The sequence below is a fragment of the Zootoca vivipara genome, chromosome 9 (genome assembly GCF_965207765.1).
Source record: "Zootoca vivipara chromosome 9, rZooViv2.hap1.1, whole genome shotgun sequence".
In the NCBI taxonomy this organism is placed as follows: domain Eukaryota; kingdom Metazoa; phylum Chordata; class Lepidosauria; order Squamata; family Lacertidae; genus Zootoca; species Zootoca vivipara.
This window is the reverse complement of record NC_142592.1, coordinates 43,893,586-43,913,471: the sequence shown is the minus strand read 5'-3', so window position 1 is coordinate 43,913,471 and position 19,886 is coordinate 43,893,586. Positions and strand designations below refer to the sequence as shown.

At 45.4% G+C, this 19,886-nt stretch overlaps 1 protein-coding gene and 1 long non-coding RNA gene across 3 annotated transcripts; one reads left to right on the top strand and one right to left on the bottom strand.

Annotated features, from left to right (window-relative positions):
* Window positions 1-310: 310 nt before the first annotated feature.
* Window positions 311-4,136, bottom strand: LOC148684622 (uncharacterized). Its single transcript, XR_015945875.1, has 2 exons — window positions 4,005-4,136; window positions 311-458 (listed from the first exon to the last, which is right to left on the bottom strand). It is a non-coding gene; the product is annotated as an uncharacterized LOC148684622 (long non-coding RNA).
* A 66-nt stretch (window positions 4,137-4,202) lies between these two features.
* GCAT (glycine C-acetyltransferase) lies at window positions 4,203-18,441 on the top strand. Of its 2 annotated transcripts, none has more exons than XM_035126646.3 (9): window positions 4,203-4,432; window positions 7,820-7,950; window positions 9,619-9,720; window positions 11,885-12,031; window positions 12,168-12,322; window positions 13,586-13,668; window positions 14,609-14,780; window positions 15,258-15,379; window positions 17,909-18,441. In XM_035126646.3, exons 1-9 carry the CDS (start codon window positions 4,231-4,233, stop codon window positions 18,058-18,060), a joined length of 1,266 nt encoding a protein of 421 aa, XP_034982537.1. In that variant the 5' UTR covers window positions 4,203-4,230; the 3' UTR covers window positions 18,061-18,441. The 2 variants fall into 2 exon arrangements, with proteins under 2 accessions (XP_034982537.1, XP_034982538.1); XM_035126647.3 differs by lacking the exon at window positions 17,909-18,441 and adding an exon at window positions 15,981-16,344.
* Window positions 18,442-19,886: the final 1,445 nt, after the last annotated feature.

The following is a 19,886-nucleotide window of genomic DNA, read 5'->3' as shown; positions in this document are numbered from 1 at the left end:
TTGTATAGTGCGTCCACCACAATCTTGCAGCGTACTACATAGTGGCAATGCACATTTCCTCATCTGCTTGTGATGCAGATCAGGTACGTCCAATGTAAAACCACTGCCTCAGGCCAGTGCGCTTGTTAACTGCATCTTGCCAGTCTTTGTACTGCACTGTTGTGTGCGACATCAGGGCCAATGGATGCTGCTCGTGGTGCAAGTTTTGTGCAACACTTACATGACATCGCCCTCTCAAAAATGCCATCCCATGCTGTTTTCTGTTCGTTCCACATTTCCTCCAGAAAATTTGATAAGTGAAAACAACAACCAAGGGAACGATAAATCTGTATTGAATTGGGAGTAGGTGTATGGAGCACTGTTTTGATGAGGCTGACGTGTAGACACTGAACAAAATTTGCATGCAAGAACAGCTCTGCCATGTTGAAGGTCCCAGTGTCACCAAGCAGAATGCAAGCCTGCGGACAGAACACAAAAAATAGTTTCAATTTGGGGCTCTATTACAATAACGTTCTTGGTGTCGTTTTATAAGTCGAGTTTCGAATGTTGGGTGCCCAGCCTGTGCCTGGAAAAGGGGACGAGAAACCTTACTCTATGACAAGGGGGAAAAACTGCAGGCAGCTGTCTCTCCTGTAGCAAGTGTTTATGGCTAGGGCAGCCAGAGACAGACAAAGTCTGAGCAGATTCTGGCTGAGTAAATAGATAGCTTGTAGCACAGGTTGGGCTGAGTAGTGGGTAAAGCTTAGGGCAAGCCTGTGTGGAATATAAAAGAAAACTTTGTTCTAAAGCACAGCTGGTAGCTGTGGAAATCATGATCCAAAAAGAAAATTCAGTGTATGTATCTCTAATGAAGAATTCTGTTGCCTCTCCCCCAGCTCTCTGCCCAAGTCCTAATCCAGTTTTGAGATTTCCAATGCTTGCATTTTCAACACAAATCTATGGCTTAACTAGTAGAGGCCACTGCTTACTCTAAATATATAGAGATTGGATTGGCTTCAGTTTGTGCTGCTACCTTTTATAATGAGTTATTAATCCATTATTTCATTGCCTAGTAAGATAATTTTGTGAGCAAAATCCAGAGCGACAGTGGTGGTGGTGTTACTATTAAAGTGTTTTTTGCCTTCATGCAAGCTCCTAGGTTGACATACAGATGCACACTTAAAACAGAATTGAAACAATTAAAACCTATAAACAATATATTAAAAGTAGCAAATGTATATAGGGAACAGCATTTTTTTTTAATGAACAGGGATAAAATGGATTTAGGCTGCAGTCTTAACCCTACTCACTTAGGACTGAACCCCATTAAATCCAATAGGACTTATGAGCAGATGTGGTTAGGATTGCATTGCAAATTAAACCATTGCAATACTTTCCCAGCACATTGCACACACTTATACAAACAACATTCACTTAGGTGTGGTGCCAGAATCTTCTGGGAATAGCCGCAGACAAGGACCCAGACTCTCTGAGCACTTTTAAAAGAATGAAAAGGAAAGAGGCAAGCAAGTGTGAGGTTGTATAACTACAGAGGAGGGGAAAACATCTCTCTGCCAGTGCTTATGTGAAAGGTGGGAGAGCAAACAGCTAGATCATTCATTATCAAATTTAAAAGACGGGAAGAAGGTACTGAAGATCCCAGGCTAAGCTTCAAGTCAGTTGACTCCATAAATTTCTTCTAGACATACAAGTTTTTTATAAAATTAGGGATAATTGCCAATCATATATATTATTCAGTACTCTGTCACCAACATCATTCACCTCTCGCAATGTTCTGATCATGTGACACTTTCTTAAATTCCTGCACTGGCTTTCTGTCTGTTCCTGCATCCAACACAAGTTCCTTGTCCTTATTTATCAAAGCCAGCTATGTCCTCCTTGCTTCTCTCTTTGGTTTTACGTTCCAATAAATCCCTGCCCTGTAGTCTTCTTCACGTCTCCAGCCCTCCTCCTCCACATTGACCACCACCCACAGCTTTCCTGCACACTTCAAAAGACTGCTTTTTGTCCCTTACTGACCCAAGTGCCTCCTCTGTATTTTACATTTTAAAAAATGTAAGCTCCTTGTGGCAGGGACCTGTCCATCCACTGAAGCTGAATACTGAAAGATTCAGGACAAAACAGACAGAGGAAAGGCACATCGTCAAACTATGGAATAAGCTCCCACAAGATGATGTGATGACCACCAACTTGCATGTCTTTAAAAGAGGATTAGACACATTCATGGAGGATTAGGCTACAATGGCTACTACCCATGTTGGCTATGTTCTCCCTCTACTGTCAAAGGCAGTATGACTCTGCCTGCCAGTTGCGAGGAATCACAAGTGGAGAGAGTGCTCTTGCACTCAGGTCCTGCTTGGGAGCACCCTTGGGATATCAAGTTGCCCTCTCTAAGGACAGGATGCTGAAACAAATGGGCCTTTGGTCTGATCCTGCAGAGCTCTTATATACTGACAGTAAGAGCTGTTCGACAGTGGAATTTGCTGCCAAGGAGTGTGGTGGAGTCTCCTTCTTTGGAGGTCTTTAAGCAGAGGCTTGACAGGCATATGTCAAGAATGCTTTGGTGGTGTTTCCTGCTTGGCAGGGGGTTGGACTGGATGGCCCCTGTGGTCTCTTCCAACTCTATGATTCTATAATTCTATGTTCTGCACTTTTGCACTTTTCTTAAGCACGTGTGTGTGTTGTGCATGCATGCGTGCACACACACAACTATAATTTTATGTGCTGACCTTGGAGCCCACATCTGAAAGTGTCAAACTTGTCCATCACACCTCCCTGTCCTCCTTATAGTTCCCGTTTATTTCTATGCAACCCTCCAAGCTCAGGGTTTCTTCTTTCCCATTTCACCTTCTCAGCCACTTGTAGTAGGCTAGGCTGAGAAATAATGATGACCAATAATTACCAAGTGAATTATGTCGCTGAACAGGAATGTAAAACTTTCCATATGCACACAGCCTAGCCTAACTGTGGATATCTGGGAGGTGGGGCCAGCAGTGCAACCCTGCTTCCCGTAATCTCTCTTTCCATGGGAGGAAACCCCCCTTTTAGAAATGCATCGTTTCATTAAAATTAATTCATTATGAATGGACACAGTATAAATCAAATGCACTCTGACATACAAGTTTACATATTACATAGAAATATATAGGTTGATAATAAGTGGAGGAACAGCTTAAACATTCCAACAAACAGCTAAAGCCTACTGCCCCAGAACAGAGCCTCAGATCTCTCCCTCTCCGGCTTATTTTCTTTTTCACAGACCTAAAGCACCTCAGCTAGGGTGCAGGTGGCAGGGGGTCAGAAAGACATATGCCCCTTTCAGTACCTTCTCGGTGTTTCCTAGACAAGCCATTCAGAAATCAGACAGCTATCTCCCCACCGAAAGGAGGATCTTGCCAAACCTGGCCAGCATGTAAGCAGCCCTCTTAGCTCCATGAAACCTCTCCAGTCGAAACCTCCGCTCTTAGCCACGCTCTTATTGTCCCTCATCATCATTTCTGCCGCAGGTCCTGCTGACCGGGACGTAGGAAGCTGCCTTATTCCAAGTCAGCCCAGTTCAGTAGCCCATCTAAGCTCAGTACTGCGGACACTGACCGGCAGCAGCGGCTCTCCTGGGCGTCATACGAGAGAGAGAACGGAGTGAACCTGGAACCCTTTCCCCTTCCAAAGCACCTGCTTTGCCGCTGGTATGGAACTGAAGGCCGAACAACTATTAATTTATTTTAAATTTTTAGATCCGGCTTAAAAAAAAAGAGTGTGGGAGGCGGTAATAGGCATTTGTCGTATGCACACAAAACGGTCCCGACCCGGATGCATGCCTGCAGTTCGCACACGGGGGGAATGTCCCATGGCAGCGAATGACAATCCTCCCCCAAGTATAAATTGAAGCAGGGTGGCGGGCTGATAGATACGGATGGAGAAAAAGGTTAGCCCGAATACACCACCTTAAGGTCCGGCTCCATATCGCGCACTGGAAGCCTGCGTTAAAAATAATGGAAACTTACCAAAAAACAGCAGTGAAAGTCATATCCACGAAGCTGAGAGCATCCTGCAATTTGCACCTCTTCCCGCAGACTTCTTTTCTGTCCCTTTAAATGAGCTCCGCCGCCCATTGGTTCTGCTTCCACGGAGGCCTGATTGGCTGGCTCGGCCTACGCCTCCAGCAACCTGCCTCTCTCCTCCTCCTCCTCCTCTTCCTCCTCTCTTTCGCTTTGCACGCGGAGCTTGGCAATGTGGTGGTGCGGGCGCCTCTTGAAGACCCCGCTTTCTCCGGGCCTGGGCAGCCCCTCCCGGGCCCAGTCTGCCCTGGCGCAGCTGCAGCAGGTGCTGGAGGGGGAGCTCGAGGGCATCCGCGGCGCGGGCACCTGGAAGGGCGAGAGGGTGATCACGTCGAGGCAAGGACCGCGCATCCAGGTGGAAGGCAGCCACGGAGGTAGGTGGCGGGGCAGGCGGGAAGGCACCTTGCTGCTGCTTAACTAAGAGGCAAAATCCAGGGGCGGGGACTTGGATAGGAGAATGACAGCTTCGGGTGGAGTTGCCTTATTATTATATTAAATTAATTAATTGAATTTTGCCAGTCGCTTTATCTTGCCCAGAGCAACCTAAAGCGACTTAACAACCAAAACAGATAGACGAGAAACCCTACATAGATACATTAAAACCAAGAGGAAAGAGATTAAAACTTTGCACTCACTTCTAAAAGGCCACAGATTAAAGGCCTGGTTACGGAGGAAAGTTTTTGCCTTATAGCAGTGGTTCCCAACAGGTGGTCCGGGGACCCCCAGGGGTCCGTGAGCTATGCCAGAGGGGTCCGCAAGATGCTATTAGAATAAAAAAAATATTAAATATATTTCGTATGATAACAGATTTTTTGTTTTGGCCGCTTCCTGCATGAGCAGAGTCTAGCGCAAAACTAGAATTAGATAGAGGCAGTAGTTCTGCTATATGCTGTTAGGTGGCGCTTTACAAACACTACTGTTTTGCAAAGAGGCAGCGCGCACATTCTACTAACGCTCACCTCCCCAAGATGCTTTGCGCGCGTCGGCTTCATTTGTGCGCTACTGCGCAGGTACCCTGTCTTCTCCATTCCCCTCCCTCCTCCCTGGCGCGCGCTGCCTCTTTGCAAAACAGTAGTGTTTGTAAACAAAGCGTTGTTTTTCGCGGAAGCTACAGTTCGCGTAGTTAAAAATGGACCGTTGGTTAAAAAGTGGTTCATTAAAACGACAAAGGCTTTAAGATGAAGAGGAAGAACTGTAAAAAAAAAGTATAAATATAAAATATAAAAACTCTTAATTTGGCTCTCACTTTTTAATTTTAGGAGTAGGAATTAATGGGGGTCCTTGTCACAATAGCGGCTCGGTGAGGGGTCCTCGAGAAAATTTTGTTGGGAACCCCTGCCTTATAGGATTCCTTTTGACAGCTCCAAGAGAACATGGCCGCCTTTCTTCCCGCTTCTCTCAGGGTTCCTTGGCCTGTTAAACTTGTTGAACTTACCGGTAGGTGCTGGTGGCTATAAGGAGAAAGCATCACATGGCTCCTATTACCCTCAGCAATGTAATTTATCTAGTGAGTGCTGCAATTCCATGGAGCTATGCAGAACTGAAAGTATACTTGCAAAATTGCTTTCTGTTTGAAGAAAAATATGTTCAGTTCAGTGTTACTAGTCTAGCTGCGGTTGAAGTTAAAGAATGGTAACTCATATTGATGGAAAGGAGGGCTTTTACAGTGCCTGAAGGGTGTGAAAACATATATTGGGGCACAGGAAGATGCAGTGCAGAAACAAAAGCGGTAGGTGTAGGGGATGAGTGTATTGTTTAAAAGGTTGGATCCAGCTGATCCATCAGTTTCACAAGGCAGCTGGACAGCAAAACAGCATTAATCCACAGCATTCAGGTCCTGTGTCAGTTTTTCCTTCCTCCTTTTTGTTTGTGAGCAGGCTATTAGCCAACACCTGTTCCTTAAAACTGACTTGATATGAAAACTAATCATGTCTGTAATAGCCTATTATATAGATTACTAAGTATTATTTATTCTTACAAAATGAGCCCCAATTGTGAGAATATATATTGTTGTAATTGATTTAGCCAGTAGAAACTTAGCATATGTTTGATAGAACCTTCCTTAACTGGACTGCTTCGATAGTTCTGATCCTGTGCTCAGTACTCTTGCTGTGTTTGTTTTAGCTTTTTAGCTCATGGAGGCTTGAATAGTTGACCTGGTTCCAAGTAACATTGCTAAACAAACGGAGAGAGAGTGTGTGTGTTTTAGTTCTGCTTTTCTTACCAGTTGCCAGATCTTTTTGTGTAAACTCCAGAATTTAGACTCATTGCCTAACTTCTTTTGAGTTGGGCTATCATTTTTGAGAAAAATCTGTATCCTTTCTATTTAATTCATCAGGGATGAGGAATCTGTGGGCCTCCCAATGTGGCTTGACACAGTTTGCACCACCCTTAATATGGAAGATTAGTCATGGTGGCTGGAGTTGATGACTGTCCAACAACATCTGGATGCCACAGATACTTGACCTGTGCTTGAACTATGTAGCTGCTTCACACACAAACTGGGGTGGGGGGCACTTTGTGGAGCTCTGCTTTGAACCGTAATTTCTCATGAATCAAATTCTCCTCCTCCAAAGATTTCAAGCAGCCAGTTCTTTCAAGTATTCTGTACATTTCCAGTGGCTAAAAATACAGTGCATTACATAAGCGCAAATTCTCAGCATCAAAAATGGGCTAGAAAGTTTGATTTGGGATTTTAACTTTAAATTCCTAGCATTTCAAGTGTGCATAGTGCTTCGTCACAAAGTACGCATTTAATATCCTCTGTTTTACAAACATGTCCAAGACTACCAGTAAATTGTTTGTTTCGTTTAATAAAATTTACTGCTTGATTTGTAATAAAACTTCTCTCCTTAGCCAGCCAGCCCTCCCCACCCCAAATTCCCTTAAGCTGGGTAAGGTAGGGTGGACATGGCATATGAGTATTGCAACAGCAGTGACTTCTCTTCTCATTTCCCTCTACAGAAGCATTATGCTATGAACACCCCCTGACCTCTAGCTCCAACTATAGGGAAGAGACTATAACTGGGCGCAGTCTTCTTCAACCAGGTGCCTTCTGTATATTTTGGACTACAACTCCCATCTGCCCAAGAAGGAATAGTGAATGGTGAGAGATAGTGGGAGTTGCAGTGCAAAATATCTGGGTATCACCAGGTTGGAAGGGGGAGGCCAGCTTGATGGGGGAACTCGTGGTTTGCATGTAGAAGGCTCCAGTTTCAGCCCCCAACATTAAAGGGATCAGATAGTGGGTGGTAGAGAAAACATCTGCTGGAGATCCGAAAGAGCATCACTGAAGACAGTTGTTGTTTAGTTGTTCAGTCGTGTCCGACGCTTCATGACCTTGTGGACCAGCGCACGCCAGGCACTCCTGTCTTCCACTGCCTCCCGCAGTTTGGTCAAACTCATGTTCGTGGCTTCAAGAACACTGTCCAACCATCTCGTCCTCTGTCGTCCCCTTCTCTTTCCCAACATCAGGGTCTTTTCCAAGGAATCTTCTCTTCTCATGAGATGGCCAAAGAATTGGAGCCTCAGCTTCAGGATCTGTCCTTCCAGTGAGCACTCAGGGCTGATTTCCTTCAGAATGGATAGGTTTGATCTTCTTGCAGTCCATGGGACTCTCGAGAAGATGGTAGAGAGCTAAGTAGCCTGACTTGGTCCAAGGCGGCTTCCTGAATCAAAGTGAGAAATATGCAGCTACTTAAGAAGAAGAATAAGGTAGGAGCGTGTGCTCATTTGTTTCAATCCTCTTCTCGTTGTTGCAGATATCCTGAATTTTTGTGCCAACAATTACCTAGGATTGTCCAGCCATCCCAAGGTGATCCGTTCTGGACTGGATGCCCTGGAGAAGTATGGAGCTGGCCTCAGTTCTGTCCGCTTCATCTGTGGAACACAAGTAGGAATGAGCAGGAGTGTTGCAAAGACCTAACCATATTCGCAGTGCAAGCATCTGAAAATGCCACTGGCCTGCTTCAAGTAATTGCTTTGAGGGCAAGCTTCTTGATTAAAACTGCTATTGTTTTAGCAATTAAGGAAAAGCTCTGGTTGCATTGATGCTTTTTTATTAATTCACAAGCAGCTGTAATCCAAGGACTTTGCATTTTTGTGGGGGGGGGGAGAAGGAAATTAAAAGTTCTGCATGAAGAAAACAATGAAAGTCTGTAGCAGTAATGATACAGAATAAGCATATTTATATGTATTTGCATGCTTTGCATAATTTTACGCTTCTTATGGTTGTGGGAAGAAGCAGTAAGAAGAAACCACACAGGGCATCCTGTCTCCACCCCATAGTTGACTATTTGATATTATCAGATGTTACCCACACACTCTCAACATGTACGGGCTAGAAACATCATTCTAAGAAAAAAGATTCCCACAATGCTGAGTTATGCACAAGTTAACAATTTCTGCCCCTAGGCAGCCCCACCTAAAACTCACTTGAGCTATCCCGGTAGAATGATGATGCAGCTCCTCTCAGGGGAATTATCTCATGTGTCTTAGAAATGGCCCTGAACAATAAGGGCATCTTTCTAAAGCTTCAGTGCACCACCATTGATGAAGAACCTGTCATCATACATAGGAATTAGCCTTTGAATTAGGTGCAGACACATACACTTTCCATCACCCCGCTCCCCAGAAAAAATAATAATGGGAAGGATCACTGTACAGGCCTATCCACCACCCCACACACAGAGCTGCCAAACTTATCGGTATATGAATTTGCCAATATACAAACTCGGGGGAAATGAATTTATATGTTAAATTTCATAGCTGGAAGCTGTATGTCTCTGCGTCCCATTTGCTGGGAAGCACAAGTAGAGAGAGTGCTGTTGCGTTCAGGTCCTTCTTGCTGTCTCCCCATAGGCATCTGTTTGTGAGAACAGGATGCCGGAATAAATGTGCTTTTGGCCTGATCCAGCATGGCTCTCCTTATAGTGGTAGTTCCACAGTTATCAAGATGTTTCTGGCAAGAAAGCCGGGCCTGTTTTGGATAGTAATAGCCTTTCCCATACGCCTGTTTCAGGCAAGGTAGATCCTACAGAATAAAAGGTAAAGTCATGTAGATGTTTCAGTGCTGGGCCCTGGGGGCAAGCAGACTGGCTAAGTAGGACTGGAGTACCTTGGTTGTCGAACTTAATCCATTCCGGGAGTCCATTCGACTCCCAGAACCATTTGAAAACCAAGGCGCGGTTTCCAGTTGGCTGCAGGAGTTTCCTACACTCAATCGGAAGCCACAGAAGCCACATCGGACGTCCGGCTTCCAAAAAACATTTGCAAAACTGAACACACACTTCCAGGTTTGTGGCATTTTGGAGCCGATTTGTTCAGGAGCCAAGCTGTTCAACTGTACAAATCTTAGCAGGGATAGAATGCTGGAACAAAAGAGGATCCCAATTTAACTTTTGGTGTTTATAAATAAGTGATCTAGAATGTTTGGCTATAACATTAATGATGACAATAATCTATAATGTATTAAATTTGTTCGTTGGTTTATGAGAAAAAGAAAATGTCTCAAAGCAACTTAACAGGATAACCATTGGTACCTTTTGTGCTTTCTCATTAGAATATACACAAGGATCTGGAGGAGAAGATTGCCCGTTTCCATCAGAGAGAAGACGCCATTCTCTACGCCAGCTGCTTTGATGCCAATGCTGGGATCTTTGAGGTTCATAGCACTTTGTGTTCAGGAAGTTGGATGTTGGTGTTTGGGGGGTGGTCAGTGGAAAGCATCAAAATCCCAAAGCAACTCTCTTTGTGACAGATTTCCAGAGGGGTAGCCATGTTAATATGTTGCACCAACAGGGAACTAAGAATATCACGGCACTTAGAAACTAAGCAACTTTATTGTGGCATAATTTTTGTGGACTAAGGTTTACGTCATAATATGCATGGTTATCTTCAGTTGGTAGACATGCACAGCCACATACTGGGAGGTGTGTGTGTGTGTGAGAGAGAGAGAGACAGTGAGGACAAAAGGAAAGAACGTGCAAAAAATACACATAAAGGTAAAGGGACCCCTGACCATTAGGTCCAGTCGTGACCGACTCTGGGGTTGCGCGCTCATCTCGCATTATTGGCCGAGGGAGCCGGCGTATAGCTTCCAGGTCATGTGGCCAGCATGACAAAGCCGCTTCTGGCAAACCAGAGCAGCACATGGAAACGCCGTTTACCTTCCCGCTGTAGCGGTTCCTATTTATCTACTTGCATTTTGACGTGCTTTCGAACTGCTAGGTTGGCAGGAGCTGGGACCAAGCAACGGGTGCTCACCCTGTCACAGGGATTCGAACCGCCGACCTGATCGGCAAGCCCTAGGCTCAGTGGTTTAACCCAAGGTGTCCATGACAATTTTGTTAAAGTGGAGTTGGGAAAGTTATGGCTCTTCAGATGTTACTGGGCTACAGATCCCAATATCCCTGACCATTAGCCACACTGGATGGAGTAACATCAGGGCCACGGGTTAGCAACCCCTGTGTTAAACTTCTATGTATCCAAAAATCACACAGACCATTTACAATGGCCATAATGGATAGCACAAGCATCACAGCATACCGGGAGATATTTTATTTATTAGTTTATATACCACCTTTTTCTTTGAAGGGGCTCAAGGTAGTGTACATGGTTCTTGTCTTCCCCATTTCATCCTCACAACAACCCTGTGAGGTAGGTTAGGCTAAGAGATGCAAGTTTGCAGATGACACCAAATTGGGAGGGGTGGCTAATACCCCAGAGGACAGGATCACACTTCAAAATGACCTGAACAGATTAGACAACTGGGCCAAAGCAAACAAGATGAATTTTAACAAGGAGAAATGTAAAGTATGTACTACACTTGGGCACAAAAAAATGAAAGGCACAAATATAGGATGGGTGACACCTGGCTTGAGAGCAGTACATGTGAAAAGGATCTAGGAGTCTTGGTAGACCACAAACTTGACATGAGTCAACAGTGTGATGCAGCAGCTAAAAAAGCCAATGTAATTCTGGGCTGCATCAATAGGAGTATAGCATCTAGATCAAGGGAAGTAATAGTACCACTGTATTCCGCTCTGGTCAGACCTCACCTGGAATACTGTGTCCAGTTCTGGGCACCACAGTTCAAGAAGGATACTGACAAGCTGGAACGTGTCCAGAGGAGGGCAACCAAAATGGTCAAAGGCCTGGAAATGATGCCTTATGAGGAACGGCTTAGGGAGCTCGGTATGTTTAGCCTGGAGAAGAGAAGGTTAAGGGGTGATATGATAGCCATGTTCAAATATATAAAAGGATGTCATATAGAGGAGGGTGAAAGGTTGTTTTCTGCTGCTCCAGAGAAGCGGACATGGAGCAATGGATTCAAACTACAAGAAAGAAGATTCCACCTAAACATTAGGAAGAACTTCCTGACAGTAAGAGCTGTTCGACAGTGGAACTTGCTGCCAAGGAGTGTGGTGGAGTCTCCTTCTTTGGAGGTCTTTAAGCGGAGGTTTGACGGCCATATGTCAGGAATGCTTTGATGGTGTTTCCTGCTTGGCAGGGGCTTGGATTGGATGGCCCTTGTGGTCTCTTCCAACTCTATGATTCTGTGACTGGCCCAAGGTCACCCAGTGAGCTTCATGCATGAGTGGGGATTCAAACCCTTGTCTCCTAGGTCTAACCATTATACAACACTGGCTTAAGTTAAATATCCCTTGTATTGGGAAAGAAAAATGCCACAGGACTCTTATGGGCGCTTTTTAATAGTCTGTGGAGTAGCCTATTATTTTAGGGAAGTATGAAACATCAGTTGTTAAGTGATGTATAGTAAGCAGGTGCTTGCTGTAACTATTCTCTCTGCCTTGCGGTATCTACAGGCTCTACTGACCCCTGAAGATGCAATACTTTCAGATGAACTGAATCATGCCTCTATCATTGATGGGATCCGGCTGTGTAAAGCCAACAAATATCGCTATAAGCACATGGACATGCAGGACCTGGAAGCCAAGTTGCAGGATGCCCAAGTAAGTTGGTGCTGTGGTTCCAAAGCAAAGTGAGATTGCTGCTTTTCCAAGTGTCCACCTCTCCATGAGCAATTTTTCTTAGGTTCTTGCTTACTTGCTCTCCATTGACCGCATCCCTACTTGCTCTCCTACACAGAAATATCGTTTGAGGATGGTGGCTACGGATGGTGCTTTCTCCATGGATGGTGACATTGCTCCCTTGCAGGAAATCTGTAGGCTGTCCCAGAAATACAAAGCCATTGTTTTTGTTGATGAATGTCACGCCACTGGATTTATTGGGCCCAACGGACGGTAAAAAAAACCAAATTATTCTCTGTTGTCGCATTCTTTGTTGCTGTCGTTTTTAGCAAAGAAAAATGATCACCAGTGATTTCTAACTATATAATAAAATTGTAAGGATGTTGTCAAGGTGCAATTTGCTGCAGCAAGGCAGCGAATAGCATGTGGGCAGCCCAGGCAGGCAGGTGAACGAGCAGGTGGTCATGGCAAACCGCAGAGGAACACCAGGACAGCATACTGATGCTGCTACTTTGGCCTCAACAGGGTCAGAGATCAAGGAGGGAAGTGGGCACAGAGCCAGATGGTTGCTGGAGAGTTGGCCCAGCTTGTCCTGCCTCTTCCTCTGTAGCTTACCTGTGCTAGGGTTTGAGTGGCCTGTAAGGGTGGGTTTGGCAAGGTTGGCCAAGTGTATAGGGAAGGAGGTTGGCAAAAGAAGTGGGCATGGGTAGCAGCCCTGAGAATAATTAGTGAAGATTAATTTTGTGCTGCTCTTTAGCCCCAAAAGTGGCACACAAGTGAAAATACAGTATCAAACACACTATATAAATCCCAGCTTTGCATTATAAGATAGTGACAATGATGATAATGACTTAAAATAGCAGAATATAAAACAGAACAGCAGTTTAGTCATCATAAAAAGACCAATGGGATGGTTGAAGAAGAGTGATATCTTTTTTGCCCTGGCTAAGTTAGCTCATAGCGATAAATTAGGAAGCTTAATAAACCATACTGTACTTTGTTATGGCTTTCATGGAACCCCCCATTCACTGGCCGATGTGTGGACCTCCCTGTAATCTTGAGATGTAAGGGTGGCATACACATTTAATAAATAATATTAATAGAAAGAGGGCAAACAATCAGGAAGGAGATTGCTTTGTCTTCAGTTTGAACCTGAGATCATGGTTTGTTGTTCTGTAACGAACCACAGTCTGTAAGCCAACAACAAACCATGGTTTCATCCTGGCTAGCAATTCGGGCTTGTTAGAAGGGAAACAAACCAGCTGTGGTGTCTGTTCCATTAGAGTGAATGGGGCACTGTCTCACCAACCTGCCTTACTATTTAGGTAGGTTAGGCTGAGAGTTGGTGACCGGCCTACATTTATATTCATAGCTGTTTCCCAGACCACATGCAGGCCATCACAGCATTTCCCCTTGCTGGGGGTGATGGGAGTTGTAGTCCAGCAGCACCTGGAGGAGAAATCTTCCGCAGCTCTGGAACAGACGAATGGCAGAATTCTGAAGCCTAAGCTAATAAGAGTTATTTTCTCCTTGTAGGGGCACTGATGAACTCTTGGGAGTGATGGACCAAGTCACTATAATCAACTCCACACTTGGGAAGGCGCTTGGGGGAGCAGCAGGTGCAGTTGCTAACTAGCAGTATCCTAATTAGAAGTGTAGGGGAGAAAAATACATTTAATTTTTTTTGTATTAATAACTTCTGCCCTGCTTGTCTTTCTAAACTCAGAACAGCTGACATCTTCTTCACCACCATCCATTTCCCAGAGCTCCCCCTGTTCATTATTCTTCCTCTCACCTCTCTCTGTTTCAAGTAGAAATTGGAAAGCAGCAAAGTCCCCAGCCCCCAATTCTGCCTTGGCTGTGGCAGCACCTGATACCTTAAATCGTAGATTGGGAATCTCAGGCATTGGGGCAGCATGTGGCCCTCCAGGCTTCTCTGCCTGGCCCCTGGAACTCTTAGGAGACAATGCCCCTCGTCAGGCCAACCCCCTTCTCCGTAGACCACAGCCCTCACTGTCTCTGCTCTGTGCTCAAGTGCTTTTGCCTGGCTGGAATGTACCCTTGAACTGTGATAATGTATTTCACTTGCTTGGATGGAGAAGAGAGAGGTGTGTGTTTGTGTGTGTGGCTGGAATGCAGCCTTCTGTGTCAAGGTAAAAGTGCATCCTTGGCTCTGCCCACTTTTGTCTCTCTCCCTGCCCCTGCCTTAAAGGAAGAGTGATTCAGTTCTGAGCATCTGCCATTGACAAAATCCTTTTTACAACCTAGGAGGGATTGCTCTAGAGCAGGTGTGAGGACCCATTGGCCCTCCCGCCATTGTTGAACGACAGCTCCCATCACCCCCAGCAAGCATGGCCGCAGCAGGGATGATGGGAGTTGTAGTCCAGCAACATCTGGAGGGTCAAAGGTTTCCCCCACCTCTTGGGTAGAGCAGATGAGCACAACAAATGAGCGTCTCCCTCCACCCCCTGCCCCACCCCCGTGAAGAGCACAGGCCACTTGTCATCTATGGTGGCCCATTGGGGCCTTGAACTAACCTTGTCTTTTTTCTCTTTGCAGGTGGCTACACAACTGGCCCCAAAGCGCTCATTGACCTCCTTCGCCAACGTTCGCGCCCTTACCTCTTTTCCAATAGTTTGCCTCCTGCCGTGGTGGGCTGTGCCTCCAAGGCTCTGGATCTGCTCATGGAGAGCAATGCCATTGCACAGTCCATGGCTGCCAAGACCACACGGTAAGGCAGGCTGTCATTTTATCCCACCTTCTGTTCAAATTGTCCTACAACCTGCAGAATGTGCCCCTCCTTAGGATACTCCATTTTCCTTCCTGGTTTTCCGCCTTCTTTGGCCACTGAACATGCTGAACCCTCATTGGGCTGTTTTTTTTTTGGGGGGGGGGTTGCTCAGCTAGTCCCATTCCCCCCAAAAGTACTATTTGTACTTTTGTACATCTTTTGGTTCCTCCAAATAAACTGTTCTCTCCCTTTCATTTGTCACTGGTCACATTTCGACTTATAGCTGTCGGCACTCCACACACCATTGCTTTATTAGAGGGTGTGATGTTTTCTGCTGTCAGAACTGTTTCTATGTCAGAGAGGAAGTAAGATAGTACACAGTCCCTCCCACAGACATAAATGGGAGAGGGAGGGAGTGCTCCGTAGAGGGGAGAGGCAGAGCAGGTCCCACGCTGAAAGCGTTCCTCTTCCTTGCAGTTTCCGAAGCAAGATGGCGGCAGCTGGATTCACCATTTCAGGGAATGACCACCCTATTTGCCCTGTGATGTTGGGCGATGCCCGGCTGGCGTCCTTGATGGCTGATGACATGCTGAAGAGAGGTAACCAATGTGGGACAGGGGAGTTTCGCGTAGCTTATGATCTCTTCGGGTGTTACTGCCTTAACAGCCCTAGGATGGTTTTAAGAACTTAGAGTTGGGAGGGAAAACCCAGAGACTCTTCTTTGCTTTGGAAACTGTCACAATCGGTGTGGCTCTCCTTGTAGCCCCATTTCATGTGAAGCCAACTCTGTGCAGCAGGTAACTCTGGGAAGCAAATAAGGGAAACTCCCAGGCGGCCTCTGAGGAGGAGGAGGAGGAAAAGCTGATGAGTTAATTCTTGCTTTAAGACATCGAGTGCATCTTTATATATCAAGCATGAATTGTGTTTTGCATTTCAGAGCTAATAAAATTGGCTCGCCTGTTTTTTTGTTTCGCTTCATGCCGCCAACCCCTGTCGCTTCTTGCTTAGTGTTCTCAGTACTTCTTGTAAAATAGGTATTTAATAATATAGACCCTATTCCTGGTTAATGCATGGCAATTCTGTGTTCAGATCCCTAACCTCCATGCTGTCTACCAGTTGCTTTACACAGTATAGTGTTGCAGACACAGTATAGGAATCTTATTTAAACCTCCTTTGTTTTTCTCCTCCCTGTCTTGACAGGTATTCCTGCATTTCTCTTAATGATTTGATAGTGGAATTATCCCCAATCCCGTATACCAGTGGTCATGAGCCATAATCTCCCTGCCCATTATGTGTTGCTGCTCCTGCTACTTTCATTTCAGAGACTGTTTTGAGAATGGGCCACATGTAGAGACTAGATCTCATGCCGCCAAACCCTGTCGCTTCTTGCTCAGTTTCCCTCTTTCTTCCTGCTCTGAGGGGTTACTACAGAACGGGCAGAAATTCAATACACCCACTTGTGCCTCTACCCTGGGCGGAAGCTGTGATGATTGGCAAACCATTTGTTGAACTTTTTGCTTGGTGTGCAGCTGTTAAGTCGCAGAGGGGCATCATCAGGAAAAAGGTAGCAACCCTGACTGATAGGGACAGCATAAAGCTGCAGCATTGAATCAATAAATCTGTTTGATTCAAAAAAAAAATTTTTTTTTAAGTTCAATCTGCCTTCTGAAAATAAGCATATAAAAATACTATAATTTTTAATACAAGTAATTGCAATTTTTTAAAAAAAACTCCAGTTGGCCAGTCTTAAGAGGCATTTCTGCTTTTCTCTCACTTAAGTTCCTAAAATGATGTTTGCTACACACCCAAAAACATTATGGATGAGAACAGCCTGCTGGCATCCTGTTCTCACAGTGACCAACCAGCGCTCTCCCCTCCTGCAGATTCCTGCTCCTTGATTCAGTGCTACTTTCCCCCTCTTCCATACATAAACAATCAACCCAGATTTGCTCAGTCAAGCGACGTCCTTCCAAAGCTGCCTTTCTGCTTTGGTTTGAATCCAACCTTAACAGCAGCTCAAGTCCATCCGACCTGTCAGAGCCACGCCTGCATCTTCCAACAGGAATTTCCCTGGCCGCTCTGTAGAGGGCAGCATTGCCTCCAGAAAACCATCCTGGAAGTTTGAAGCTGGTAAACGCACACCCCTTGTTGCACTCTTGGTCGCAATCCAGAGCCTGCCTAGGACAACACTTTGCTGTACAACCTAATTCAAGAGGTGGGCGATCTGCCACTCTGGAAGAAATCTTGGCCAGTACTAAACAGTCTGCAACCCAAGAAGTGGCTGGCTAGTTCAGAGCAGTATAGCATTCCTGCCTTGCCAACTGCCTTTCTGGTCCTCCCGGGCTGTATGACAGCTAGGGTGATAGTCTGCAGTGTGAGAGGGTAGTGAGGCCAGCCAAACCAAGTCCTCTTACTTCTTAACTTTCCCTCTGCCACCATGTGGATATCTTTATTTTCTCTGACTTTGGGTGCATCCGACACAGTAAACACAGTAAAACATCAAATATAAAAAAACTTCCAATAATAATAATAATAATAGGGTTGGGGACCCTGGTGCAGTTTCTGACCATGTGAAGCTTTGCTATTCTCAGCAAAACACTTAAGAACATAAATGAGAGATTCAGGGAGTGGGGATCCATCACCTCCTTCCTGCAAGTTGCCTGGCAAGAAGCTTGCATGTACTGTTGTACAGAAATATGTGCACGATGGAGATGGAATTTAACCAGTCCATTGATACAAACGCTGTTGGGTTTTATCCCGAGTGATGCTTAACAATCCACATCAAATGTTGTAGATTCTGTAAGATCAGCCTGGCAGCAAAGTTCATGAAATTGTGAAAGTTAGTAAAATGTGGCATGCCCCCATATGAATTACAGAGATGGATGTTGCTATTTTAATGCATTGTTTTCTTAAACTGTGTAATCTTATATTCTTGTGATATACTTGTTTATGCATTTTTGTGTGCTGCCTTGCGAAAGAGTTTCATTTATTAATCTCTTTGTTATCTATTTATTTTACTCATTTATTAAATAAACAAAAACAAGGTCTTGCTTATGCAATTGATCTGCTGCCTCTGCTATGCTCATCTCTATCTCTCTATCTCTCTCTCTCTCTTTCTCACCTGTCAGGCATCTACGTAATTGGATTTAGCTACCCCGTGGTGCCCAAGGGAAAAGCTCGCATCCGCGTGCAGATCTCGGCTGTTCACAGTGATGAGGATATTGATCGGTGTGTGGAGGCCTTTGTGGAAGTTGGCCGTAAGCATGGAGCCTTGCCTTGAATGGCTGAAGATCATGAGCTGTATGATGCCTTTCAAAACCTGAAACCTGCAGCTGGACCGTGCTGCTTTTCAGAGAGGTGGTAGTGACTTCGAAAAGAGGCGTTGCTCACATCACTTTTGGTGCTCTGTTGCCAGACTCTAGAACCTGTGCATTCTACCTCTGCTTAAGGAGGACCGCAATGTGCCTGGAGGAGAGTCATAGCTGCCAAGTTTTCCCTTTTCTCACAAGGAAGCCTTTTCAGCATAAGGGAATTTCCCTTAAAAAAAGGGAGAACTTGGCAGCTATGAGGAGAGTAATAAAGGTGATATTGACCCTAGTCTGAAGGAAGCTTTTTGTTGGTACGACGCACCTGCTGAAATAAATTTGCTCATGGAGAGACAGTTCTGGTACTTTTATCTTGTGCATCATTGATACATATATCTTGATCTGCTGATATTTCCCTCTCCCCTGCCCTGAACTACAGTGGTGCCTCGCTTAACGAATGCCCTGCTTAACGAAATTTCCGCTTAACGAAAGGTTTTTTCTAGCGGAGGTTGCCTCGCTAGACGAATTCGTTTTACGAAAAATTCATCTAGCGAATTGCGGTTTCCCATAGGAATGCATTGAAATTCAATTAATGCGTTCCTATGGGCAAAAAAAAATCCAAAAAAAATCAATGCATTCCTATGGGATTCGCTAGACGAATTTTTCGTTATAAGAAAAGACCCGTAGAACGAATTAAATTCGTCTAGCGAGGCACCACTGTAATGCTAAAGGCAGGAATGGGTAATAAAATGGAAAAGGTAGGCTTCGGACCAATTTCCATAGTGTGAAAAAGGCCACATATTTGGGTAGCTTTAAAAGGTGATTGTACCAATTCATGGAGGAGAAACTTATTCACAGCTATTAGTTATGATGGCTATATACTCTCTCCAGGATAAGAATTTAAGAAGGGGCTGCAGGATCAGGCCAGTGGCCCATCTACCGGTAGTCCAGCATCCTCTTCTCATTGTGGCCAGCCAGATGTTTGTGAGAAACCCCCAGGCAGGACCTGAGCAGAAGAGCATCCCACCTCTCTCATGGTTTCCAGCAGCTGCTGTTCAGCCCCTCCAACTGTGGAGGCAGAACACACCTGTTGTGGCTAGTAGCTATTGAGAGCCCATCTCTCATGAACCTGTCTGTTCCTCTGCTAAAGCCATAAGAGGCAGTATGGCTCTGAATACCAGTTGCAGGAGAACGTAACTGGGGAGAGTGCTGCTGTTTTCAGGTCCTGCTTCTCATGGGCATTTGGTTGTCTACTGTGGGACCCAGGATGCTAGACTAGATGGGCCTTTGGTCTGATGCAGCCAGGCTTTGCTTATGCCCTGTAGTTGATTTTGTGCCTCCTTTCTCTGGAAGAGTTTGGATTTGATATCCCGCTTTATCACTACCGGAAGGAGTCTCAAAGCGGCCAACATTCTCCTTTCCCTTCCTCCCCCACAACAAACACTCGGTGAGGTGAGTGGGGCTGAGAGACTTCAGAGAAGTGTGACTAGCCCAAGGTCACCCAGCAGCTGCATGTGGAGGAGCGGGGAAGCGAACCCGGTTCACCAGTTTGCGAGTCTACCGCTCTTAACCACAACACCACACTGGCTCTGGAGAGAACAGTCTGTCGTACTACCCAGTAGGCTCATCTCCAGGATCTAGAGCAGGCATCCCCAAACTGCGGCCCTCCAGATGTTTTGGCCTACAACTCCCATGATCCCTAGCTAAGAGGACCAGTGGTCAGGGATGATGGGAATTGTAGTCCAAAACATCTGGAGGGCCGAAGTTTGGGGATGCCTGATCTAGAGCTACTGAACATAGT